The sequence below is a fragment of the Palaemon carinicauda genome, chromosome 12 (assembly GCF_036898095.1).
Source record: "Palaemon carinicauda isolate YSFRI2023 chromosome 12, ASM3689809v2, whole genome shotgun sequence".
Classification (NCBI taxonomy): Eukaryota; Metazoa; Arthropoda; class Malacostraca; order Decapoda; family Palaemonidae; genus Palaemon; species Palaemon carinicauda.
The window spans coordinates 112,588,162-112,596,926 of NC_090736.1; the positions used below are offsets into that span (position 1 = coordinate 112,588,162).

Below are 8,765 nucleotides of genomic sequence, written 5' to 3' on the forward strand. Positions count from 1 at the left end.
GGGTTTAAGGAGGTTTACATGAACTAATTGAGTTTGTCGTTTTCGGTCTGGAGTACTGATTATGTAGTTTACTTTGGAGGTCCTATGAACGATCTTGTAAGGTCCAGCATATTTTTCTCGTAAGGGAGCGCCAGGAATAGGATGATACACTAAAACTTGGTCGTCAGTTTTGAACTCTCTCATTTTTGCCTTCTTATTGTATATGTTTTGCATCTTCTGCTGGGAAGAAACTAAATTAGTAGTAGCAATATCACAAATGTAAGTAAATTTCTTTTTTAATTCTTTTAAATACTGATAAATATTTGTAGTTTCTTCTGGTTTCCTCTGCAAAATATTCTCCTTTACCGAACTTAATATAGTTCTTGGTTTTCGACCGAACATTAGTTCAAATGGGGATACCCCTGTGGAATCATGAGGTGTACATCTAAGTACATACATGAGAAGATCGAGGTCCTCATCCCAGTGCTGTGATGTTTCACTGATATACTTCCGTAACAAACTTTTTAAAGTCTGGTGCATTCTCTCCAAGGCACCATTAGTCTGCGGGTGATAAGCAGAAGAGTAAACATTATGGATATTAAATTGATACATAGCTTGCTTGAAAAAATTACTAGTAAAATTGGTACCTTGATCACACTGTAGTTCTCTCGGGAAACCTAACAAGGTAAAGGTTTTCAACAATTGTCCAACTATGGTTTTAGCACAGATATTTTTAATGGGAAAGGCTAAGGGATACCTTGTGGTAGGGCAGAGGACAGTCAAAATGTATTCATTACCCTTGCGAGTCTTTGGCAAGGGCCCAACACAATCAATAATTACCTTATCAAATGGTGACTTAGGTACTGGAATGCTTTGAAGTGGTGCTGGAGGTATTTTCTCATTAGGCTTACCAGTGATCTGACAGTGGTGACAGGAAGCAATGAACTCCTTGATGTCCTTTCTCATTTCTGGCCAATAAAAATCCTCAAACAACCTCTTGTAGGTTTTATTCACTCCAAGATGGGATTCTGTTGAATGAGCGAGGTCAAGTAAGGGTTTCCTTAAGGGCTCTGGAAAAACAACCTGAAAACAGTCATGCCATGAGTTAGATGTGGGAGCTTTGGGAGACTTGTAATGGCGAAACAAAATATTTTTCTCCACATAAAAGTATGGAGTTTTAGGGTTGTCAGTAGGATCCACTACTTTATCCCAGAGTGCTTTCAAACTTGAATCCTTCTGTTGGAGTACAGTAAACTGGTCCTTCTTTATATCAACTAAATCCAGAGCCTCTGTTATTCTGTCATTCTTTACCTTGGGAGAAAAATTAGTGCTGGACGTTTTACTAGATGATCTAGTGATTACTTGGGAGATTTTACCTGGCTTTTTGGAGAGCTCATCTTTGATTACTACCTCAGGTGTTGTTACAATCAAATTAGGTTTAAGTACAGAGGATCCTGCAAGATCATTACCAATGATCATCTGAATAGGGTAACAAGGTAATGGTTTATCTAAGACGGCAACTTTTGCCTTACCTGTAAAATAAGGACAAGCAATATCCACCTCAGCCTCGGGTAGAAGAGTAGTTGTGTTTAAGTCACTTACTGCTATGTACTCTTTTGTGTATTTTAAGTTGTCTTGACTGGCAGCCGAAATTATTGTCTGGGATGAAGCAGAGTCCCTCAGAGCTGTGACAGATGAATCATTAAGTGAAGCCTCACACATGAATTCATTAAATGGTTCCAGATCCTGTGAATGAACAAAAGCATGACATGTCACTGCACCTTTAGATTTCTTGGACTTACCATCAGTGCTTACCTCTGACTTCTGACATTTTGGACTGGGACAATTTTCTATGGAGTGTCCATCCTTTTTGCAATAAGCACAACTAACCTGATGAGATTTAGGCGATGAGACAATTTTTGAAGAATCTTTACTATTCCTGTGAATTAGATAATAGTCGTCAGCTAAGCTAGCTGCTTTTAACACTTCAATTTCACCTTTAAAATGTACATAAGTGGCAATATTAGAGGGAACTTTACGCAAAAATTCCTCCAATAAAATCAGATTTTTAAGAGAGTCTAAATCATTAACACCAGCTCTCTCCAACCATTTGTTAAACTGTCTTACCTTTATATTACAGAATTCTACAAAAGTCTGAGATTGAGTCTTGAAAGAGTTTCTGAAAGTTTGCCTGTAGCCTTCCACAGTGATGGCATATGCATCTAAAACAGTCTTTTTAAGGTCTTTATATTCTTTAACCTCAATTAATTGCGATGCAACATATGCAGCCTTACCTTTCAAGTGGTTGCGCACGAGTATTGTCCAGAAATTAGGCGGCCAATTCAATGACGTTGCTATGTCTTCAAATATTTGAAAGAAAACCTCTGGATCCTTATCGTTGAATTCGGGAACTAATCTGCTGGCTTTAGTCACATCGAATCTCATGGGAAGTTTTTCTTCATCTGCTTTAGCCTTAAGCCTGATAAAGGCCGACTTCTCCAGTTTTTCGAGTTCCAACTCATTGAGCCTTTTCTGATGTTCTAATTCTTCTCGTCTTCTTTCTTGTTCCGCGAGTCTTCTTTCTTGTTCCCTTTCTTGTTCCGCGAGTCTTCTTTCTTGTTCCGCGAGTCTTCTTTCTTGTTCCCTTTCTTGTTCCGCGAGTCTTCTTTCTTGTTCCACTTCAAGAACTTTTAACTGAAGTTTCAGTTTTTCCACTTCAGGATCGACATTAGCAATGGAACCTGTAAGGGTTCTTAGTTCTTCTACATCTTCATTGTCCTCTGTTATGACGTTTTTATTCAGCAAGAACTGAAGGATGTCATCAATGATACGTGCTTTGACATAAGTTATTTCTGTAGGGATTTGGCATTTAATCGCAACCGTGAGAAGTTCCTGTTTTTTAGCCAAACGCAAGGTTAACAATTCCTCTCTAGGATTAGCTAAGAATTTCTCTAGATCGAAAGGCATGATTGTTATTAAGGTAAGAAAGTTTAATATTTAAATCCTGAACCTGCTGATTAAGTTACGGTACACAAAATACAGAATTACCGAATTGTAGCACAAACCAATTACTTAATAAAGTAGTTAATAATAAGATACTTCAATTATCGTGTACGAGTTTACGTCCGTTTTAACACAAAACATAGTGCAGGCGAGACTAATAACTGCAACACGAGCGTTCAAAATGAAGTGATGGGCCAGGATGGCTTAAGTTTATCTAATGATCATTAAGTGATTAGACCGATAACAAAAGCGCGATACCCATAAAGGATTTGATGGGCGAGGATGGCTTTTACGTTGATGTCCAAAAATAAAATGAGGTTGGACGGATAGCGAAAGCACGATACCCAGAATTAATAAAAGGGATTTCGAAAAATCCGAAGGGACAAGTAGGCTAACGAATGACGCCCGAGGTAACACAAAACTAGCATATTTCGGACTATTTTTAGCGAGAGTAACCCTTAATTGCGGCTCGTAATACGGGGCGGGCAAATGGAAACAAATAAGGCTGTAGAACCCAGCGGACTAACAATTGTTGACAGCTATTCCTCCATATTACCTATGCCTGAGCGAGCGAGTGAGGAGTATACTTCCACTATAACAGAAAGTTAACAATGAACGATTGAGGATTAAGAGCAGTGTTACAAAATCTAACGGTTCGTATCTCACTGGTTCCGTGCGCGTTTGTAAACCACTAAACCATTTAATTCACTTTTTACGATTCACGATCCCGGACAAGGCCCCCATTTTGTCACCTCTGTGATGGAATATCTCAGGTCTTAGGAGAATTCAACATACCTTAAATTATCTTATTACTTAATCCACGAACCATTATTACTTAAATGGTGACAAAGGAAACACTGCTCACGTATTTATATATATTATAATACCAACTAATCCACAATAACAAAAACAAGTGATCAAAACACCGATATTAATTAAATATTAACACTTTAGTTACAGCTTACGGTACTAAATAGCAAAATAAGATATAAATATCACAACTGTCAATGTTTGTAGTGGGAAGTATACTCCTACTTCATACCAAAAATCAAGATCCAAAGAAAGGTGTGAAAATACCAAAGCAAGGAGCATAGAGTGGAAATAGATTGAGAGGTCAAGAGATGGCGCTGAAGCAAAAGAGATAATACACAAATGGAGAAAGGTACATAGTTGAAAATAAAATTATACAATATATTTATGTACAAAGAGGGAGAGTGGCAATTCGTCATAATATATATATATATATATATATATATATATATATATATATATATATATATATATATATATATATATATATATATATATATATATATATATATATATATATATATATATATATATATATATATTTAGATATATGTTTATACTTATGTATGTATATATATATATATTTATATATATATATATATATATATATATATATATATATATATATATATATATATATATATATATATATATATATATATATATATATATATATATATATATATATATATATATATATATATATATATATATATATATATATATATATATATATATATATATATATATATGAAATGTATGAAATGTGTCCTCATCACTGAAAACAAGACGGCCCACGAACTCGTCTTTTTGAAGTTTCTCTTACATATCAATACAGAATTGCTTGCTTTTTTGCTTGTCATCTGCCGTTATGGCCTGAACAAGCTGCAATTTGTAGGATTTCATCAGCAAGCGTTTCCTCATATCGCGCCAAACTGTTGTTGGAGGAATTTGAATTTCCAGATTGTTCTTCTTATGGACATCTTGGGGATTCGCACGACCTTTTCAAGAACTCGCTCGACTATCTCATCAGATGTTTGTGGTAGTCAGTATCCTTTTGCCCTACACAGAGAGCCTTCCTCTTTGAGCCTTTTGTGCCATGTCCAAATCTGCATTCCTGTTGGTGACCTTTTAGATAATTCTCTCACAAATGACCGGAGCACAGTCTTGTTTTACTGTGTTCGAGCCTACTCAAACACAGAGTATGCCTTTTTTTCAGTGAATTGTATTTCTTTATCTGTAAAGATAAAGACATCAAACATTGAAAAAAAATTTTTCACTGTTTTTTACACATGCTATTAACATTTGGAATCCTTTGAATGAGATCTAGCAAAGTTATTTCATTGCAAAATGAAGGCAATTTTTCTTAAACACTATATATATATATATATATATATATATATATATATATATATATATATATATATATATATATATATATATATATATATATATATATATATATATATATATATATATATATATATATGCATATATATATGCATATATATATATATATATATATATATATATATATATATATATATATATATATATATATATATATATATATATATATATATATATATATATAGTGTTTAAAAAAATTGCTTTCATTTTGCAATGGAATAACTTTGCTAAATCTCATTCAAAGGATTCCAAATGTTAATAGCATGTGTAAAAAACAGTGAAAAATCTATTTTTGGGTGAGATGGCCATTTCGTCCTGATGGAAGTTCCTATAGGGTAGCTTCCTAGGGTATATTACAACTACGGCGGTATTCCCAGAGAATTTACCTTAATGTACCAGAATTCTAACTCCTGGAACGAGTATCCCTCGTGAAAGGGATATCGCGACATATCAGAGGACGTATTCTTGACACGCCACATGGCAATCTGCATCCTGGACAGAGATTTCGTCTCGTAGGAGGGATTGGCAAGAAACAAATTCGGGAAAGAAAAAGGGGAGCGCTCCCAAGGCTTCCTTATCCTCCGATTCGTATGCGTGCCTGGCGCCAATCCTGGCGCCATCTGTATTCCTTGTAGCGTACACGAGGTGCTACAGATACTGTATGTAGGGAGGGGTCCTACGGCCCTTTCTTAGAAAGGCATGGGCGGATCCATCAGGACGACATGGCCATCTCACCCAAAAATAGATTTTTCCCTTCGCTCAAAATCCGTTTTTTGGGCTCAAGCCATGTCGTCCTGATGGAAGTGTACCAGAGCATTACTGTATCTGTGGATTCTCAGAACGTGCCGTACTCCCCGGATGTAATTTTTCCCGGTCGACTAAACCTAGAGACCTAAGATGTTACCGTTTTACATCTTTTCAACTAACTATAAACCATGTTAGAGCTTCCTGCCCCCTACAGGGAAGAGTCCTACTAGACTCTGGAAAAGTCTCGAAGAGTACATATACCTATGTATGAATACCAGGCAAGCTAATATAGTGGTCTCGCCCTATATTAAGTAAAGCATAGTTTGTAAAGAACCACTGCGTCAATATGAAATATCAACCAGTTCTCCGCACAATACTTGTATTGGACAAAGGTTTTATATCCGTATAGGAGGAAAACCAATGCAACATAGCTTGCATAAAGGAACAATTCTATTAGAATTATCCCAGATAAGGTACATAGAATGAATGCTCAATTATACCAATAAATTGACACAGGTGAAGGAGACGCAAGGTTCTCAAGAACCAGTTTATTGACAGGCAATAGACAGGTTAACCACAATATATATATATATATATATATATATATATATATATATATATATATATATATATATATATATATATATATATATATATATATATATATATATATATATATATATATATATATATATATATATATATATATATATATATATATATATATATATATATATATATATATATATATATACATAAGAAGAGGATAACCCAAAATTTAAGCATAAGTATGATAGTAAACAGAGCTTGTTTGCCTGAAAGAAAAACATTAAATGCCACTTTTAAGATACCGAGGTATCAAAGTCATAAAAGTCTGTATTATAAATCAATGACATTAGCGTTAGAAACGCTCGGCACACATGTCTGCACTTATGCTAGGTTCACCTTCGGAAATGGAACAGTCTACATGGGCAACACAGTGCCCTCACTTAGTTTGTAGTACAGTATGTAACTACACACTCACCCTGGAATTAATCGTCCCAATTAAGACCACTGTTCCTCGCAGAGTTAAACAGTAGGGTTAACACCGCGACCCACTGCTACCACAGATCTCTTTAGTTCCTCTAATTGCTTCGCATAGTGGCGAAAGAACACTGTGGAAGACTTCCAGCCAGTGTATGAACGGAGATGTTCAAAATCCATACAATTAAAGAAATTTAAGGATGAGGCAACTTTCCTCTGATCGTGACCTGCGGGTGCATTGTCAGGATCCGCTCTGCAAATAAAATATGTGATTTTCGCTCTGAGTTGATTCAGAGATAAATTTGAGCCTGATGTTTCTCCCCTGAATAGTTGACCACCCTTGAAGTCTGAAGTTCTATGAAGATAGACCTTTAGGCATTCTACTGGACATAGAGATGCATCTTCTTTCAGAGGGCAGATTCTCCAGGGACCCCACCTGTTGGTGGGTAACTCATTCTTGGCGAGAAACGTAGGATCCGGAAACAGGTTTAGTTCTCCCTCAACCAGGAACTGAACACGACCAGCCTCTCTCGAGACGCTACAATCTCACTAACCCTGGCCCCGGACGCGAGTGCAAAATAGGAAAATAACTTTTTGTGTCAAATCCTTTAACGCACACTCTTCATTGCTCAACAGAGAAGCGAAATGAAGAACTTGTCTAAAGCCCATTTGGAGGTGCTGAAGCTCTGAGCCTAGCACAGGCTTTCGGGACTTTATTAAAGATCTCGTTACCTAGGTTGACCTGGAAGGCATATAGAATGGGTATTGTCAAAGCAGACTTACACGCTGAAATAGTGTTAGCTGCCGATCCTTGACCATGGAGGTGGAGTAGAAAGATAAGCAGAAGTCTGTCAAGATCTCCTGCGGATTCTTCGCCTTGACAAAAGGCCACCCATTTTCTCCAAGATGACTCATATTGCCTTCTAGTAGATTTGCACTTATATTCCTCAAGGAAGTCTATGCTGGCTTTCGAAATCCCGAAACGCTTTCTCACCGCTAGGGAGAGAAAATCATGAGCTGCAGGGTCCGGGTTTTCTGTAATGAAGCGCAGACAGTTGACTTCTGGACTCGCTGGGTCAGAACTGGATCTGGTAGCGGTACAAACTTCAGCTACAGTTCCAATGCCAGGAGGAACCACACGCTGTTCGGCCACTTGTGGGCCACTATTGCCGCTACCCCTTGAAGGATCTTAGTTTGTTGAGGACCTTCAACAGAAGGTTGTGAAGAGGGAACAGATAAATCTTGGATCATCTATTCCAGTCGAGGGACATTGCGTCCACTGCTTCCGCTAAGGGGTCCTCGTACGGGGCACATACAGGGGCAACTTCTTGTTGTCTTTCGTCGCAAAGAGGTCTATCTGCAGTTCTGGGACTGATTCAGAATGAAGGAGAATGATCCTGCGTCTAAGGACCATTCTGACTCTATCGGTGTGAACCTGGATAGAGCGTCCGCTGTCACATTGCGGACTCCTTGAAGGTGAACTGCCGACAGGTACCACTTCTTCTTTTCTGCCAATCGGAAGATGGCCAACATCACCTGGTTGAGAGGTGGTGACCTCGATCCTTGTCGATTCAAGTATCTCACAACTACCTCGCTGTCCATCACCAACCTTATGTGGATCAAGTGACGCGGGGAGACTTTCTTTAAGGTAAGGAGCACTGCCCTAGCTTCTAGAAAGTTTTATGTGAAAGGTCTTGAATAGCTTGGACCAAGTCCCGTGGACTTTTTTCCGATGAGAGTGACCTCCACATCCCTCCTTCGAGGCGTCTGAGTGAATCGTCACCGACGGGGGA

General features: G+C 37.4%; 1 protein-coding gene across 1 annotated transcript; it reads right to left on the minus strand.

Annotated features, from left to right (window-relative positions):
- Positions 1 to 403: 403 nt before the first annotated feature.
- Positions 404 to 3,294, minus strand: LOC137651274 (uncharacterized). Its single transcript, XM_068384537.1, has 2 exons — positions 891 to 3,294; positions 404 to 540 (listed from the first exon to the last, which is right to left on the minus strand). Exons 1-2 carry the CDS (start codon positions 2,944 to 2,946, stop codon positions 536 to 538), a joined length of 2,061 nt encoding a protein of 686 aa, XP_068240638.1. The 5' UTR covers positions 2,947 to 3,294; the 3' UTR covers positions 404 to 535.
- Positions 3,295 to 8,765: the final 5,471 nt, after the last annotated feature.

What these genes read in the sequence shown, in the direction of transcription:
- LOC137651274 (XM_068384537.1), bottom strand. Translation starts at nt 2,946, where the DNA reads ATGCCTTTCGATCTAGAGAAATTCTTAGCTAATCCTAGAGAGGAATTG.